Here is a 19220-nt window from a genome sequence, read left to right on the forward strand (position 1 = left end):
ATATTTTTAAATATATTTTAAAATTAGGAATAAGCAATTATATAGTTTTACACAGAAGTTTAGAAATCTAACCATATACAGCACTGTAGCAGGACAGTCCTATGATTATTTTTTCTTGTCTTTTGTTTTTATTTATTACCCTTTTTTAAAAACCAAACATTTACTTGAGAGAAAGTGTGGCAGTAATTGGTATGTCATGACAAGCAGTATACATTTAGAAGACCAGAATAACAGGCATTCCAAGCATGACCCTACTATTACACCTTGCTATCTTCAGTGCAGTTGCTTAGTTCACAGGTATAAGCATATATAGTTATCAGGCTGAGAATCCTACTAATTAACTGCTAGCTTTGAAAACCTGCTGAGGATTCTCAGGATCATTGCCTTACCCTTCTTGTCCATATAAATGTATGGTTTTGCCCTTGTTATGTTTCCTAGCTTTTTTTCTTGCCCTCTCTTTGTTGTCTAATTCTTAAGTTCTCACTTTCCTTTTAATTGTATTATACCTTTCTATTTTTATTTCTTCCTTTGAGTTCTTATACTAGGGAGACTATACGATATTTATACTTGTGGTTCTGGTTTATTTTACTTATATCTTCAAGTGGCATTCACTTAAATACAAAGGTTTTGAGTTTATCATTATTTATAGCTGAGTAATACTCTATTGCACAAAAATACCACATCCTTTTCATTCATTCCTCAGGTGATGGGCCTCTTGGTTGTTTCCAAGAGTTGGCTATCACAAATTGTGCTGCTATAAACATAGGTACACATATATCACTATGATATGATGTTTTCAGTTCCTCCAGGAAAATTGGCCTGTAGTTCTCTTTTTCAGTTGTGTCTTTCCCTAGTTTTGGTATCAGTATAATACTTACCTCCAAAAATGATTTTGTGAGGATTGCTTCCTTTTCAATTTCATTGGCGAGTTTGAGGAGTATGGGGATTATATCTTACGTAAATTTCCTGTACAATTCAACTGTGAATCCATCAGGACCTGGACTTTTCTTTTTCAGTAGGTTTTTTATTATATTTTGTATTTCATTGGCTGTTATTGGGATATTGAGAGTTGTGATATTTTCTTGATTCAGTTTTGGTAATTTGTACCTTTCTAGGAATCTGTCCATTTCATCTGTGTCTTCTGTGCTGTGTAAAAGATTCTCAAAGTAGCTATTGATAATCTTATGAAGTTCTACTGGGTCTGTGGTAATACACCCTTTTCATTTCTTATTGTTTTTGAATTTTATATCTCCTCTTTTTGATGAGGTTAGCAGGGGGCTTATCAATTTTATTTAATCTTTCAAAGAACCAGCTTTTTGCTTCATTTATTCTTTGAACTGTTTTCTTTGTCTTGAGTGAATTAATTTCTGCCCTAATCTTCATGATTTCTTCCCATCTTTGGCTTGGTTTTGATTTGCTCTTCCTCTTCTAGATGTTGGAGGTGTAGCATTAGGGTGTTTATTTGTTCTGTTCTGTTTTCCTAATATGTGAGTTCACAGGTATAAATTTCCCGCTGAGAACTGCTTTCATTACATCCCACAGATTCCAATAAATTGTGCTTGACTTTTCATTGAATTGTAGATATTGTTCAATTTTTTGTTTAATTTCATCTGTGACCCATTGGTTGCTGAGTAGGGTGTTGTTTAATTTCCATGTATTTATGGAGTTTTTCTTGGTTTTTTTGTCATTTATTTTCAGTTTCATTGCACTGTGGTTAGATAATATGCATGGGATAATTTCTGTTTTCTTGCATATACTTAAGCATGACCTATGGACTAGTATGTGGTCTATTTTAGAAAATGAGCCATGTGCAGCTGAGAAAAATGTGTATTCAGCTGTGTTTGGGTGGAACACTCTGTATATGCCCAGTAAGTCCATTTGTTTCAAGCTCTGGTTCAGTTCTGGTACTTTTTTGCTAATTTTTTGTTAATTTTTTGTCTGGTTGACCTAACTAGTGGTGTTAAGGTCTCCTGTTAAGATTGTTGTATTGGATATTAGAGTTTTCATGTCCATTAAGATTTGCTTTATATAGTTGGATGCTCCCGTGTTTGGTGCATACATATTTATGAGTGTTACCTCTTCCTCTTGAATTTTTCCCCTAACCAGTATATAGTGGCCTTTTTATTTCATTTGATCTTTCTTGGTTTGAAGTTGAGACTGTCTGAAAATAGGTTTGCTACCCGTGCTTTTTTCTGAGGTGCTGGGGTATGTTATCTATCCTGTGACTTTCAGCCTGTGAATTTCTCTTTGAGTTAAGTGTGTTTCTTGTATACAGCATATTGTTGGATTTTGTTTCATAATCCACTGTGCCATCTGTTTCTCTTAACTGGTGAATTGAGTCCATTTACCTTGATGGTTATAATTGAGATGTGTGGACTTATGATTGACATGTTATTTACCTGCTGTTGTTTACTCCTATTTCTCCTATGTTTAATTGTCCTATTTGGTGGGTTCTTTCTTTTCTCATTTGTGGAATTCTGATCATTTTGGTCCCTCTCTAGAACATCTTTTAGTAGCCTGTATAGGGTTGGCTTTGTCATCACAAAATTCTTTAGCTGTTCTTTGTCATGGAAGCATTTCACTTCTCCATCAAACTTGAAAGAGAGTTTTGCAGGGTATAGTAGTCTGGGCTGGAATTTGTTTTCACAGAGGACTTGAAGTACTCTGCTCCATGCTCTTCTTGCTTTCATGGTTTGTGAAGAGAAATCTGCCATGATGGGTTTTCCTTTAAATGTGATCTGTTTCTTTTCTCTAGCGCTTTCAGTGTGTTATTCTTGTGCTGGATTTCTGGGATCTTGACTATTATCTGTCTCATTATATTTTTAATTGAGTTGAAGTTATTTGGAGTTCTGTATGCTTCAGTTACCTGAATGCCAGATTGCTTCCTCATATTTGAGCTGCTCTTAAGCTGCTACTAAACTCTCACTGAAACTAAATACAGTAACTAACCCATTGGGGCTTTTTAGCTGTACCATTTATATCCTGCCATACATCAAGTAGGATTAAGTGACTTTAAGGCAGCTTTCACCCAATAAATCTCTCTCCAGTCAAATAGAAATTCAAGAGCACAGCTACTTGACCTTAGAATAATCTTAGTTATTAATGAAAAAGTTGTAGTAACTTTTTGTAGGAAACTAAATGCTGATTTTCACAACAACCTGAAGTAAAATTTCTGAGACCCTTCATTTCATAATGGTTTCCTTAAATGCCTTGGTCAGGTTACTGATATATTCAGTGAAGATAAAGCCTGGTTGTGTTTGTGCTGCTTCTCCGCTTAGCCAAACACTCACTATAAAACTAAAAGCTCGTGTGACCACTTGAGTTTTTCATTTGTTGGTGAAAACACAATTCAGTTTCTTTCTTCCTAACAAGTCCTTGACCATTGAATGAAATTTATGACATTCATACTGCCTCTTTGCTGTTACTGGGCCTTACCTGACTGGTCTGCCACTTGGAAGATTACAGACTGGCAGGTTAGAAGCACCACATTATGAAAATAGATTACCATTGTAGACATGATGCCTCACAAATAATGGACCCAAGTCATTAATATATACAACTATTTACTTTATATGTAAATTCCCATACTTTACAGGATTTTTAATTTTTGTTTTATGGTTTGTTTGGTTTTTTTTTTGTTCCCAAGTTTTATTCAAGAAATCATAAAAAATATTCCAGAGGATCTGGGATGTGACTCTGGCACAAGTACCTGCCTGGCAAGTGCACGGTCCTGAGTTCAATTCCCGGTACAAAAAAAGAAAAAATATATTCCAGAGGCGTTTTAATCCTCATCCTCCTCCTCTTCTCTGTCCAGGTTAATCTGGAAATAACATAATTCACAACTTTTTTTGTTGCTCACAACTACGTGTAACCAGTCATGTAGATTATTTTTCAGATATTTTTTGGTGAGATATTTCAGATATCTTTTGGAAAAAGGCACCTCGGAAGTCATGGTGATCTTGCTCTTGCTCCTTTTAATGGTGACCACCCCTCCACCAAGATTGCCAGCTTTGCCATTCACCTTGATTCTTTCCTGGAGAAGCTGCTCAAAATTGGCAGCTTCCATGATTCCATCTTCTATTGGATATGTGCAATCAAGGGTGAACTTCAGGACCTGCTTCTCTTTTTTTTTTTGTGCCCCCCTTCACCGCAAGCATTTTCACAGGTTCCATGGTGGCCAAGGCATCAGAAAGGGAGATTTTTAATTTTTGAACTCCATAGTTTTCCTAGAGAATGTTGGAATGCTGATGTTGTATGCTTTTTTTTCTTTTGTAGATGTGTAAATTTGTTGCTCTTCTTTTTAATTCTGAGGAGGCCTTTTTTTTTCTTTTTTGTTTCCCATATCATGGCTTGAACTCAGGAGCTTGCACTTGCCAGCCATGCACACAGGCCACTGAGCTATCTCCCTGGCCCATAGGGAGTTCTTGAATTAGTTTTCTTCATTTTTTTTCTAGTTCCTTGATTTTCTGCCTTAACAATGTAAGCTATATATGGATATATTGTAGATCTCCTTTCCCTGTCTTCTGTTTATCCTTTACTCTCTTATGTTTTCCCCTTTCCTGTTGGCAGCTGGCCTGGCCAGAGGAACCCAGGGCAAATCCTCTATAATAAGGAGAAACACTTTGCATACAAACTCCTGTTTTACAATTTGTTCTGTTATATAACTATAGACTTTGTTCCTGTGGTCTACAGTATTAAACCAATAGTTACCAGAATTTGTTAATTTCTAAGTTTTGCTTGATTATATTATTTCTAATTATACTAGTATATATATATATATGTGTGTTTTAATCACTTGTTCTTCCTTGGATAACAATATTGAGAAACACTGGGTTAATAACTTCACTAAAGCCCTACAGCTAAAGACAGAGGACAGTGTCAAACAGAAACCAACATCCTACTCTCAATTAATTGGGCAGGCAGGATCTCAGGACCAACAAACCTAAAATCTCCAACACACAGAAGATATCACTGAAGAACAGGCTCTTCCTAGAATGGCCTTGATAGTAAAGACATAGTTACCTACTATCAAAATTTCACAAGGATTATCACAAAAACCAAGATAGGTTCCTTAAGTCTGATGCATCCCCACTGCCTTAGTAGCACTCTTATTGGTCCATCTTACTGCAGCCTGTGGGAACCCATGCAGACATGCTAGTGCTCATGCTTTGTGCTGTGTCACATGTAGCAAAGTGCTTTATTTCTTACCTAGGAGTCTCCTTGCTTTTAGGTAGCATAATGTAGTTCGTTTAGTTATTTTTTTTTCTTACAAGGTACATTGTTGTTTTTTCAATTTTTATTTTATGGAAAAAATTCATAACAATAATAGGATACACAACAGTTAATACATTGACTATTGTTATCTTTAAAATAGTTACTCCATGTACAAAATATGGCCATAAAAATTCTCCAGATGATTTTAGCACAAACCTTTTTTTTTAAATAAATTAAGAAAAACTAGTAGTGTAGCTTTTTTTTTTTTTTCCTTCCTTTCCCCTTTCCTCTATCACAGTGTGTCTTTTCCTTTGAATAATTTCTTCCTGTTTCACAGTATCTATTATATGTTTTGGACCCTGTTTATTCTTTCAGTTTCTCACCAGGAGCACAATATAGTGTTTACATGTGAGTTTGATTTATTTCACTTAAGAATATAGTCTCAAATTACATCTATTTACCTGTATGAAACTGTTAAGTTTGAAGTTCAGCCCCTCCCTCCCTTTACTGTCCTGGGAATGTGTGGCTGGCAAGAGAAATATGAGTTCTGCTACTCCCTAACTCCACCGATGTAACTCAGGGCCCAAAGACCCATGGGACCACCAGTGATATAACAGGACCTTGGGTAAGATGCAAATGATGGAAAAGCAAGACTAGAAGCATGGAAATAGCTCATGCAACAGTAACTATTCAAGCCAACAAGTGGTAGGTTAGGATAACCAGTGTTGTGCTTCAGGAAAAAGACACAAAGAACAGAAGTGGGCAAGCAGGGCCAACCCCTTCTCTTAGATCTTTCTTTTCTTTTTCTCTCTCTCTCTCTCTTTTCCTTTTCTAAATGACTGGGAAGAGCTCCAGCCACAGAAAATTGATCTCACCAAATCCAGAGACAAAGGCCGTATCCAAACCCAGCACAAACCTACCTGCAGTTTTTGCTAGAGTACACAATTCTGGGATCCAATTTGGACCTACCACAGACTAGGAAAACTTAACTACTTTCATTTGTCTTTCTCTGATTGGTTTCCTTTTTGGTGTTTGACTGGATTAGTGTTTTGGTTTTGGTTTTGTTTGTTTCTGTTATTTGTTTTTCCTTTTTTGTTTTGTCTCTGTTGTTTCTCCTCTTTGGGGGTTTTTATGTTATTATTTTAGTATGTGAAGATATTTTTGTTTACTCGGTTTTCTTTTTCTTTCTTTTCTCTCGTTCAAGATTTAGATTTCTAACCTTTCTTTTTGTTTTATTTTTCTCATCTTCTCTCCTTTGTCCACTATCTTGCTTGACTTTATGATACTTTAATGTAAGTAAATATTGTCTCTTTTCTTTCTGGTTCACTTCAAAACTCCTAGGCCTTCTCCTCTAATCCATCTCTCCTGTATCTATACCCTCTAACGTTGCTCTTAACTATAATTAACCTCCCATTCATCTCTTCATCCTACCTTTATCATCTTGAACTGCCCCTACAACAGGGTTAAATCAGTCTACTAAGTGGAAATCAGTGCATACAAGTTTCTGATATAAGTTGGACTATATTAATGTATCTGTAGACTTTTCTTCTGTGGTTATATACCAGCCTAATGGTTACCACAGTTTGTCAGTAGCCAGACTATGCTTGAGCCCATGAGCCTATTATTATTGCCAACTGTACTACTTTAACCAGAGTGTCATACATGCTATAACCAGTTTTTCACCTCTGTATGACATTTTGATTATAAGGGGTCATAACCATCACCACCATAGTCCACTACCAAAGGAATGGGCCCTAAGTCAAATAAATAGCAATTCCTCATTCTTAATGTATTGGGAAGGTAGGTTCTTGGGATAGACATAAAGACCAAGAACCACCTATAGCTAGAAGACATTAGAGGAACACACATTTGCTAGGAAAGCCTCAAAACTGGTGATAAGACTATCATAAGAACTCTACAAGCATAAATACAGAAAACAGAATAAAATTGAAAATGACAAGACAAGCAAAATGTCATCCCAAATACCCAGCCCACCTATGACAGATCCAGAGAATGAAGAGAGGAAATTGGAAGCCAACAAATGGAACTTTCTGAAATGATAGCAGATGTGAAAAAACAAATGGATGATGCCATAGGAAAAAAATAATCTCTAAAGTACAAAAAGAAATGACAATCAAAATGAAAGACATTAAAGAAGACACAGACAAATAGAAGACCTCAGGAAAATGATGGAAACTATAAATGCCAAACATAGATAAGAAATGTAATCATTTATGATTACAAGTGTAATCATTTATGATACAAATGTATATCAAGGGGTTTAAACACTGTTGAAAGTATGTGCAGCAGATTGAATGAAAGCAAGCATACAAGATTATATCTTCTGACAGGAACATTACTAGCTACCTGGGAAATAAAAATATCTTAAAAATAGCAAGAAACCTTCAAAAATCCATCTAACAGCTGTAGGATAAAGCAAAGCACAATGTAAGATTGATTGGAATCATTGAGAAAGCTGGAGACAGCACAAAAGCCATTAAAAAGTTCTTCATAGAAATGACAGAAAACTTCACAAACATGGATATTTGACCTACAAGTAAATGAAGCATATAGAAATCCCACATGCCATCGCCAAAATAAGTCTATACCAAAGCATGTAATCAGGATTCCATAAATCCAGCACAAAAATATTAAAAGCAGCTAGAGAAAAGAAACCTATCACGTATAAAGGAAAGCCTATGAAAATCACAGCAGGCTTCTCATCACAAACCCTCAAATCAAGGAGCTAGGAGTGAGTTATTTCAAGCCCTGAAGGAAAACTTCAATCCGGATTGATGTACCCCACAAAACTTCCAAAAGTGATGGAGAAATGTTATTTCCATGACAAAGAGCAACTTAAGAAATTTATGACCACTAAACCAGCTCTGTAGAATGCTCTGAAGGACATATTAAAAATAAGGTCATAAAACACGTGAACACCAAGAGAAAGATGCTACCAGGAAGGGCAGGCAGTTAAACAGAGGATAAAAACAAGGAACAAAGAAAAGAAAAACAACATGAAAAAAATAATCTAGTACATATCAGTTATAACAGTCAACATAAGTTGTCTGAACTCACCAATCAAAAGAAACAAACTGGAAGAGTGGATCAAGAAGTAAGGTCCAGCAATGTGCTGCACTTAAGAAATACATTTAACCCAAAAGAAATTCATAGACTAAAAGTCAGGTGAAGAAAAACAATTCTGTCCAGGAATCCAGAAAAAAATCAGTGTGATCCATTCTGCCTAGGGAGAAGTGGTGGCAGGAATGAGGACAAGATAGACAAGAAGACAAGAGCAGAGTTAGGTGGTGACTCATCTGCCTGGTTGGTGAGACGACCCCCCAAGCAAAAATATGGATGCTTATTTATAACTTGGCAAGGTTAGTGACAGGTGACACAAGGTTGCCTAGTCACTAATAGTTGACATTAACCAGTTAGGATGCTTATCTGGAGGACTGAGGTAGCTTGTTTGCTTTAGGCAACGAGGCTTAATCCTGCTTACACACATTTGACCAATTTTCTAGCTTCCATGGTTCCCAACAATTAGAGGTAGCCATTCTGTTTGTAGACAATGTGAACTTTAAGAATGATCAAAAGAAATAAGGTCACTACATACTTGTTAGGGGAGAACCTCCAGAGGAAGAGATAGCAATCATAAATATGTATGCCCCAAGTATGAGACCATGCAACTATAGAAGACAGTTATTAATAGATATAAAAAGCCAAATAAACACTAACAATTATAGTGGGTGACCTTAATACCTTACTCACAAATAGATCAACTGAACAAAAAATCACCTAAAAAATACTAGAATTAAATCAAGCTTGTGAGAAAATGGACTTGATAGATATCTATAAAGTGTTCTACTCCAAAGCCTCCAAATACATTTTCTCAGCTACATATGGGACATTCTCCAAAATATATATTAGCCAATAAAACATGTATCTGATCTTGTCACAGTGGAACTAGAAATCAGAGACAAAGAAAATCACAAAAGCTACTTAACATGTAGAAATTAACTAATACCCTTGTGAACAACCAATGAGTCAGGAAATTAAAGACAAAATTAGACATTATGTACAATGAAACAATAATTCTGATACAGCATAATGAAACTTATAGGATGCAATGGAAGCAGTTCTATGAGGGAAATTTAGAGGAATGAACTCACAATGAGGAAAATAGAACAAGCTCAAATAACCTAAGGTTGAACCTCAAACCTCTTGAAAAAGAAAGCAAACCTAAACTTGTATGAAGGAGGAAATTATAAAGATAAGAGCAAAAATTAATGCAGCAGAGAATAAGAAAACAATAGAACTGAAAAGTTGGCTCTTTGAAATAATAAAATTGATAAACTGTTAGCCAACCTTATCAAAAAGAGTAAAAAACACAAATTTAAGCAATTAGGAATGAAAAGGGGGAAATCACAACTCATTCTACAGAAATCCAAGAGATCATCAATACCTACTAAGAACCTATATTGTAACAAGGTGGAAAACACATAGATTCCTAGACACAGATTGCCAAAACTAAGTGAAAAAGGTATAAAAATTTTAAATAACCCAATAGAAGCCAATGAAGTTGAAAATGTGATTAAAAATTTACAAACGAAGAAAAGCATATGCCCTGATGGATTCACTGTGCAACTCTATAAGAAATTTAGAGAAGAACTAATGGCACTAATCTTGAAACACTTTAAGGAAATTGAAAGGGAAGTAGTATTTCCAAAATCCTTTCTGGAAGCAGGTATTACCCTGATTCCCAAACCATAGAAAAACCTAACCAAAAAAAGAATACTGCAGACTTTTTTCCGTAATGAACATAGTTGCAGAAATCCTCAATTAGATACTGGCAAACCAAGTGCAGCAAATCATCAACATCATACGCCATGACCAAGTAGGACTCATTCCAGAGGTACAAAGATGGTTCAACATATTTGAATCAATAAATACACCATTTTAACAGAGCCAAAGACAAAAATCATATAATAAATACAGAGAAAACATTTGTCAAAGTCCAACGCCCATTCATGGTAAAAAGCCTCCAAAAAATTGGAAAAGATGCTCACATCGCACTACCATATGCTTTAGATCCAAGATACAGACCTGTAAGGCTCAGTGTTTGCTGTGTTTAGTCTCCCTGTAGTCTTATTTTCTATCCTTATTCCTCTCCTTTTTTGGAATGGAAATATCTGTTCTGTACCCTTTGTTCTTGGAACAAATACATATTTGTCCTTTAAGCATTTAATAGCTAAGAGTTTACTTTGAGTCTTATAAAAGACTGACGTAGACTTCAATAATGGCAGAACTCGAGAATTTTAGGAAGAGATCATTGTGTTTCACTTGTATACTGGATAGTTGTACCATATTAGGTGGAATTATGACTTAGGTGTTTATTTGGATAGTATGATTTAAGGAGATGGCTTTCAGTAGCAAGTTGATAAGGGGTAGAATGTGATAGTTATTAACTTGAGAGCCACACAAGGGGTTGGCTGAGTGCACATCTAGGGGTGTCTTTGTGGGTCATGGAGACATGACCTTGGGTACTATATCAGGTCCTTGGCCCTTCCTTCCTGGTGCTGTTCCCCTGCTGTGCTTTCCTGCCACCATGAACCAAGTGTCTTTGTTCTGCTATATTCTTCTACCATGATATTCCTCTCATGGAAAAAGTTTATCATGGACTAAATTCCCTGAAACTGTGAGTCAAATTCAGCCTGTCTTCTTTTAAGTTGTGGGTGTTGGGTATTGTGACCCAGCAGCAGGAAAGCTCACCAATTTATATGCTTTAAACATTTTGTCCAAAACAGAAAGCTATATATAAAACAGAAGAAATCATACATAGTCATAATAAAAAATTTAAATACTGAAGAAATGAGCAATATAGAAAATGTTTAACTATCCTGAGATTGTACTATACAGAGAATGTCACATCTTGATCCTTTTTATCTCCCCTCCCTTCCTTATATTTATCCATCCCTAGTACCCCTTCCCATCTCCAAAAGTCTTAACTCCTTGTTTCCTATCACTTCTATTTTGTTCTTCTAAGTTATTTACTCTTTGATCTTCTCATATAAGGGAAATGATGCAATATTTAACCTTGTGTATCTGGTGTATTTTATTTGGGATTGTGGTCTCAAGGTGTGTCTGTTTTCATACAAATTGATTTAAATATCCATTATAGCTGAGTAGTACTCTGTTCTGTGTGTATATACCACATTTACTGGGACCATTCATCTAGTTAAGGGCATAGAGACTGCTTCCAGATTTAGTTAAGAGTTGTGCTACTATAAATGTTACTATGTGTGTATCATTGTAATGTGATATCTTTAACTCTTAGAAAGATACCCAACCCAAAAGAGGTATTCCAGGGCCAAATGTGATCTATTTTTACTTTTCTGAGGAGTCTTCATGATTTTTATTACGGTTGCACTGGTTTACGTTCGCACCAACAATGTAGAAGTTTCCTTTTACCTCACAATCTTGCAAGTCTTTGCTGTTTTTTTGAGTTTTTAATGATAGCCATTCTCTCTGTGGTAAGATGGAATCCCAGTGTCATTTTGATTTGCATTTTTTTCTAATGGTCAAAGATGCCTAAACTTAAAATTTTAGGTAAATGATAATAACTTTGTAATTTTTGTAGTGAAGGTCGACTTTACTAGTAAATATAGCTTTTCTGGGGTCCAGGGAGATGGCTCAGTAGAATAAGTGCCTGCCTGGCAAGCACAAGGGCCTGAGTTCAATCCCCAGTTCTGCCAAAAAAAAAAAAAAAAAAAAAAAAAAAAAAAAAGTGACTAGTAAATATAAAGAATCTAGAACAGAGGCTGATGAACAAAATGCCAAAATTGGTTTATAATGACAGGACTAAATCATAGAATTCCTGTTTCTTTCTGTCTTTTAGGATTTTATTTTTTGTACTAGGTAATGGTAATTGTTTTGAAAAGTTATACTGCATTTTTTTCAAATATTTGCAAACTCTGCAGAAAATAGGAGCTACCATAAAAATTAACTATTCTAATTAAATAAAATATAAGTTTTAATTGAAAATCATGTTGCCATTGTGTTTTTCTTTAAAGATAATGTATCTTGCAGAATAGTTAAGTCATTTTTATGTTAAGTTTTGGATTTATTTTTTTTCTTTATATCATTTAGTAGAAGTTCGGTGCATAAAGTCAAAAAGGAAATTTTATTTTCCTGTGGTCATATATTAATTGTTTGATATAAAAGTTATTATAGAATATTACAAAATATATGCTGTTGACTTTTAATTCTTTTAACAGTTTGTACTTTGTTTTCCCTTTAGGCCCAGGCCGTATCTATTTAAAGGAGATCATAAATTTCCCACAGATAAAGAAAACTTACCAGTAATTATTCTCTATGCAGAAGTGGGAACCAGAGTATTTAGTGAATTTCACAAAGTACTGTCTGAAAAAGCTCAAAGTGGCAAAATTCTATATGTTCTTCGTCATTATGTTCAGGTACATGCTTGTTTTGCCAATATTAGTTTGAATACAGAAAAATAATTTTAAGGTAATTTTACTAAATTAATATGATGACTTCCCCAGAAGAGTTGTTTAAGAGCTTTAAATTTAGTATAATAAGCAGATGAGTTTAATACGGAAAAATGAATCAAGATTATGCCTCTTGTGGAGTATCAGGATTATAATCCTTCCTCTTATATATCTGGCACAGATTTAACTTACATTAAAAAAAAACTTGAGTAACATGTATAATATTTCCTAAGATTTATAAACATTACTACTTTTTAAAAACTATATCACAGTGAAGGAATCTGATTTACCTGATAATATATTGAAATACCTAAGTGTGGCATAAGAGAGTACTCTTTATAGCTATTTCTTCTGAGCAATGACTACTTTCTTATTCTGATTTCTGTTCAAATATTTTATATTGTCCTGTCCTTTCTCAGCCTCCCATTGCTGTCACGCACTTCCATAGTGTTTTGATTCTATAGCATTTGTAGTGTATCTCAGATTTCTTGTCACCCCTCAGATTATAATGGCCATTAGAGGAGAGACATTCTATTCTAGTAATATATGTCTGTCCAATACAAAAACTTGCGTTGGACTTGATTTCACTTAGTATAGCTTTTAGTAGTATCTCCATGTCTTAAAGTACACCTCTACCTCCTAGTTTTTGTTTTCCTAAAAACCTTGGCTATTCTTGATAGGCAGGTATCTATGTTATATTTAGGCTCCTTTGGCAATTTCCATGAAACATTTTGTATAGAAATGAATTAGACTTTTCCAGTAAATTTTGGAGTCTTGTCCTTTATATATATTGATCTTGTCTCCTGCTAGCATATTTTTACCTCACCATTTAGTCAGCTATCGCTTTAAAAGTTGTCATCTGTCATGTACAGTGTTGTACATCAGCAGGCACAGTCACGCGCCAGTCACTTCAGAACCATTACACTCACATGTAGATCATCATGGAGCATGTTTTCAGTTTGCTAAAAGACATATGTTAGGTCTGTTGTCTTCCAAAGCAGCCCAGCCCATTTTTCACTGATTGCAACTGTGAAAGATGTATCCTAACTTGACTAAGTTTTTTTTTTCTTCTTTTTATAAAATAAATGTGTTTGAACAGAATCCAAGTTCAAGAAAAATGTATTTGTCTGGCTATGGTGTAGAGCTAGCAATTAAGAGCACAGAATACAAAGCATTGGATGACACCCAAGCTAAAAGTAAGTTTATTATCTCTTTACTTGAGTAGGATGGTGAGTTGGAGGCTTATATAGTTTTGTTTTTTTAATTTAATGAATATAATTCCACAGGTGTTCAGTTGAGGCTGGAGATGGGGTGGTGATGTTTTTCCTTAGTTTGGATTTCAATCTTAAGTTGAAAGAGGTATATTTAATATTACTGTATTCTCAAAACTTCTTTTAACATAAAAAATGGTGGGCTGGGGAGATAGCTTGGCAGTCTAAGTGCCTGTGTGGAAAGCACAAAGATACGGGTTTGATCCCAAATACTGCGTGGCATGCCAGCCCAAAACCCCAGGCATGCCATGCTGGCCACTGAAATTGAGCATGGTGGCACACACCTATAATTCCAGTGCTGGGAAGGCTAAAACAGGAGGATCACTAGGAGTCTGTGCTGCATAGCGACACGTTGTACCAAATAAATAAATAAATAAAATAATTTTTAAAAACTAGAAAATAGTATATTATTTTTCTTATACCCAATGATTTCCAAACATTTTTGGCACCATAGTATACTGAAGGCAATAGAAAAAACTGCTTAAGGCTAGTAATGACTGGCCCAGGAGTACAGGATAGCCCATGTTATATCTAGTCGACTTGGGGTTCTGTAAAGATATCAGTATCTATGTCAGCCTCTACTCATTGGTGACACAGTTGTTTAGGCAACTTTTCTCAGTGCTAGGAATCAAACACAGCCTTTTATATGCTAGGAAGCATTCTGCCAGTGAGCTGTATGACTAACTTTAGGAAACTATACTTGAAATTTTTATAATGGTCAGTATAATTTTATCAAGCAGGGTAGGTGAAGCTTGTGAGCTCCTTAACTTGTTCCTGATACTGGATGGTATAAATGGATATAGTCACTGTATTGGTATTTTTACTAATGAAATTATTAAAAAGCTACCCAGTGGGACAGTCAGCTATTTACCATTGGTGGTTCAAGCCGCCTAGCAGCAAAATATACAAATCATGTCCCCACTGGGATTGTGTGTTAAATCAGGTAAGTTCATCATAGTAGAATTTACAAACCAGTATCTGCCCATTATTATTCTATGAACAAAGTAGGTGCTCTTGCTTGGGTGAAGTGAGTGAAGAATTGTCGTCTTGGGCCACACAGTGCATATAAGTAAGAAAGCTGCATTTTTTGAAATGCTTTTTATTGTAACAGGTATGTCCAATTTCTGGTTTGGACATCCCTAGTCTGTGTGAAGAAACTGAAGGCTTACGTAAACTGAGTAGTTCTCAGAAATCATGGAAATCATCCAATACTAGTTTTATCTAAAATTCACTCATGCCTGGAAGTTAAGAGGTTTTAATTCCTTTTATATCTGTTTATAAATGGTTTATTTTAGCTTTAAGTTTGGCTTTTTATTGAGAATCTGGCCTTGGAGTCTCTATCTTGATCACAAATTTATCTCTGGCTGGTGCCATTGAATGTACTTGAAATAAAGATCTTTGTTACTGGAAATGAGATACTTTAGGTCAGAGAATTAAAGTATGGTAGAACTAGTAGCATCCACATTTTATATGTTTCTATATGGCATATATAGCTCTATAATGCTTTATAAACGTGATAGTAACACCAGTCATGTTCTAGATGTCCTTGTCATTGTAGAATTTTCTTTAAAAGGTCAGGATGACTCCCTATATTGTATCATCAAATTCTGTGATCAACATTTTACATATTTTGGAATATTTTTTCCTCACTCTATTTGCAACAGGTTTAGATTCCATTCCTCCATTTTTCTCTTTCTCTGTCTCGGACTCTCTCTGTCTCCAAATCTCTCTGTCTCTTACTGTCTCTGTCTCTCTCTCTCTCTCTGCCTGTCTGTCTCTGTCTGTCTGACACTCTCTCTCTCTCTCTCTCTGTGTCTGGCTTTCTGGCTGTCACAAATGAATACAGCTTGGCAGGGATACAGAGTCCCTTAGGTGCCCCCAGCTTGATTTGATGGAGCATGTGCTGCCTTGGATTTCTGGACCAGTCATTGCTAGCCATAAGTAGTCTCTTCTGTTGCCTCAGTATATCTTAAATATACTATCATTCGTTACATGGTGCCAAAAAATGATGGGGAAGCCATTGGGGATACATAAGACTGAATTACCATCTCTATGATCTTTAGTCTTTAATGCTCTCATGTTCGCCTCCCTCCAGAATATATTGAGCAAACTTCTCCATAAGACTTGAAAGTGAGCTTCTCACCATCAAAATCTGACTATGTGATTCTACTGATTAAAAAAAGAAAAAGGGGGTCCAGGGAGATGGCTCAGTGGAATAAGTGCTTCCCTAGCAAGCGCAAGGGCCTGAGTTCAATCCCCGGTTCTGAAAAAAAAAAAAAAAGAAGCAAAAAAGAAGGGTACCAAGAGATCAGTGGAGGAGGGAAAGAGGAATGGTAAAGGGGATGAAATAAGAATTAAGATGCATTATGTACAGGAACCAACTCCCCATAAGGACTGTAAACAGCAGTTACTACACACATGTACCGATTAAATAAAACCCCAAACTGGAAAGAAATCCTTTAGTTAGTCCCTATAACTCTCCTCATAAATTCAGGTACCAGGGGGCCTGCTGGTTAGCTCAGTGGTTTAAGCACCTGCTTATGCAAATGCAGTCAGGCCCAGGATACCGAGGTTCGATCCCCAGACCCGCCCTTAAGGCAGCCTGAGCCAGCCCCCCCAAAACAAAAAATCTTTCTAAATTCAGGTACCATAGTGTTGCAAACAAATTTTTCACAATGTGATATTTTTCTGCCTCACTCTCCCCCTAGAGCTCTCATTTTCACCCTCTGGTTTTACAATGTTAAACTACTATTCAGAATAATACTTCTATTCCTTGGATGCCGCCATGCTTGGGCCCCACCTGGCCTCTGATGATGCCTTGGGCTATGCAGTTCCTTCCACCCTCAGTTTTCTTCCTTTCTCCCAGTTTTTTCTTTTCATGTAAGTCTTCCTTACCTTGTAAGACTCACATATTATCAGTCAATGTCTCTGAAATGTTTGCCTTTGTTGTAGCTCTATAGAGATTGGTTTTCCCTTTTGTATGTCCCATGTTTCTGTGCCTTGTGTTAGAAGAGTTCTATTAGGTATCCATTTTTCCTTCTCCTTTGCTACCAAGCATGGTCTGTCATTTATTTTTCTCATCTTGCTCTTGGTATCTCAGACAATAAGCATCAGAGTAAGCAGTCAGCAAACATTTGCCTAATGACTGAATGAATAGGAGGAAAAGGGAGAGTAGACCAGAGCATCCATGTGTTTGCTTTTAGTCCTAGAGATTGAGAGCTTCAGAGGAGAAAAGCATACTTACTGGGCTCTGATACATTCTGGTGAAGAGCACCTCCATTCTATAAGGGTCTGTCTTAGTTACTTTTCACTCATTGCTCAGACAAAATACCTGACACCCAGAATTAAGGAAGGAAAGGTTTATTTAGCTCACAGTTTGTGGAGGTTTCAGTCTATACTTGACTGGTCCCCAGGCAGAGTGGCACATGGTAGCAGAGAGCAGCAGTTCATGGCAGCAGAAACTGAAGAGCAAGGGGAAGAGCAGCAGCCACAGTTTCTAGCCAGCCTCTCTCCCCTTCTTATACTAGAAACAAGCTGCCCTGGGGCTGGGGGTGTAGAACTCCCACAATGTCTAGGTCCTCCTGTTCCATAGGATGAGGATATTTACAAACTAAGAACCCTGGCTCCCTGCTGAGTCACTTAATTAAACTTCTAAACTTCTCCAGTTGACACAGTGTATCAACCAGTACAGGGACCATATTTTTTTCCAGAATGGGGATTGAAATTGGGCCCTTGCACTTGCCAGGCAAGTGCTTATTCTACTGAGCTATCTACCCGGCCTCCAGGCACCATAATTCTTATTAGCCCTAAGTAAGCATCTTTCATGTATCCCAGATACTGTGATATAAGTATTTGTTAAGGGAGAAGAGAAATGACTAAAATACTGTATCTTTATCTTTGAGTCCATGGGTTTTGTTATCTTTCTAAAGATTCCTAATTTTTAAGGGTCTTGGAAATGCGAGAATTTGCATTTATTAGGGTTTGCATCTCCTTCCAGACTTAAAAAGCTAAACCCAGCACTTGTTGCAGGCACTTTTTCTTATTTCTAGTTTTAAGATAGAACGTGACTATGAAATAATTTAGAAAGCATTCACTGTGTTGTTAAATTTTTTTAGTCAACACAAGCCCATTTAAAAATAGAGAGCACATCCTGGAATCTTAAGTCTGTACACATACATGTCTAGTAAGCTACTTCATAAGGAAAAACAAGGTAAAAATACCTGGAAATTTGTTCCATTGTGAGTACTAATATTTGATTACGTGTTCTTTAGTCTGAAAACATTTTTTTTGTTCCCAAAATGCAGCAGTGACTAACACTATCATGGAAGATGGGACTGAAGCAGATGAAGTTCAAGGATTTCTCTTTGGGAAACTAAAGTAGGTCAAAATTGAAATGAAATTGGTATTATTATACTCTTGTGTTCTGAAAGGAATTAATTTGAAATATTAGCACATTTTTATATGCACATTGCTGTTTTATTATAAATAAACAAATATAAAGTACTTATTACAAATATTTATCATAAAAGTAGCAAGTGTTAGAAAGCCAGGAAAAGCAAAAATGTATAAGCATGTTTTGAAAAATCACTAATTACACAGCTGCTGCTTTTACAACATGTTGGCATGTATCTTTCTAACCTTCCTGTGCGTATTCTTACACCTACAAGTAAGCCCATGCATAGCATACTATTTTTCACAGTAGAACTACATCATGCAGCTACTTTTTTCATGTCTGTGGGGTATTATGTCACTGTAAACAGTCCTGCAGAATACAATTTATGATTACTTTTCTACTTTTTTATTGAATATTTTTGTATACTAGTTTGTATGTATCTTAGATTTTTGTTAAGACAAATTCTGAGAAAAATACTGATAAATGAGGATCTGTATAACTTGTTGAACTTTTTGACTTCTAAATTTCCCTCATTAAGTTATAAGAATTCATACTTTCACCCCAGTGTGTGAAATGTGTTCGTCTTCCAGAACTTAACCACTCTCATTGTTTCTAAATTTTTGTCTAACAGGTAAAATGCTGTTTCTCTTTCTTTTAAATTTCTGCATTTATTTCACTAGACTGGGTAATTTTATAATTTGAATTTAGAAATAGTCAACTGTTGCACTTAATTATGCCAAGAATCAACATTTTTTTCATGTTTATTGGCATTTGAGTTTCTGCCTGTGTAAAGTACTTATTTCTGCCTTTGCTCAATTTTTCTGGTTTTTTTTT

At 35.8% G+C, this 19220-nt stretch overlaps 1 protein-coding gene and 1 pseudogene across 1 annotated transcript in view; one reads left to right on the forward strand and one right to left on the reverse strand.

Moving 5' to 3' along the window:
- Positions 1 to 19220, forward strand: part of Uggt2 (UDP-glucose glycoprotein glucosyltransferase 2) — a gene marked incomplete at both ends in the record, with an annotated part of 229519 nt that overhangs the window by 12456 nt on the left and 197843 nt on the right. The window contains 3 exons of the mRNA XM_023715197.1: positions 12515 to 12689; positions 13822 to 13918; positions 18298 to 18370. Of these exons, the coding sequence (XP_023570965.1) occupies positions 12515 to 12689; positions 13822 to 13918; positions 18298 to 18370 (345 nt within the window). The remainder of the gene's footprint in view (positions 1 to 12514; positions 12690 to 13821; positions 13919 to 18297; positions 18371 to 19220) is intronic.
- Positions 3782 to 4172, reverse strand: LOC101560197 (annotated as a pseudogene).

Source organism: Octodon degus, unplaced genomic scaffold (assembly GCF_000260255.1).
Source record: "Octodon degus isolate 3935 unplaced genomic scaffold, OctDeg1.0 scaffold00039, whole genome shotgun sequence".
In the NCBI taxonomy this organism is placed as follows: domain Eukaryota; kingdom Metazoa; phylum Chordata; class Mammalia; order Rodentia; family Octodontidae; genus Octodon; species Octodon degus.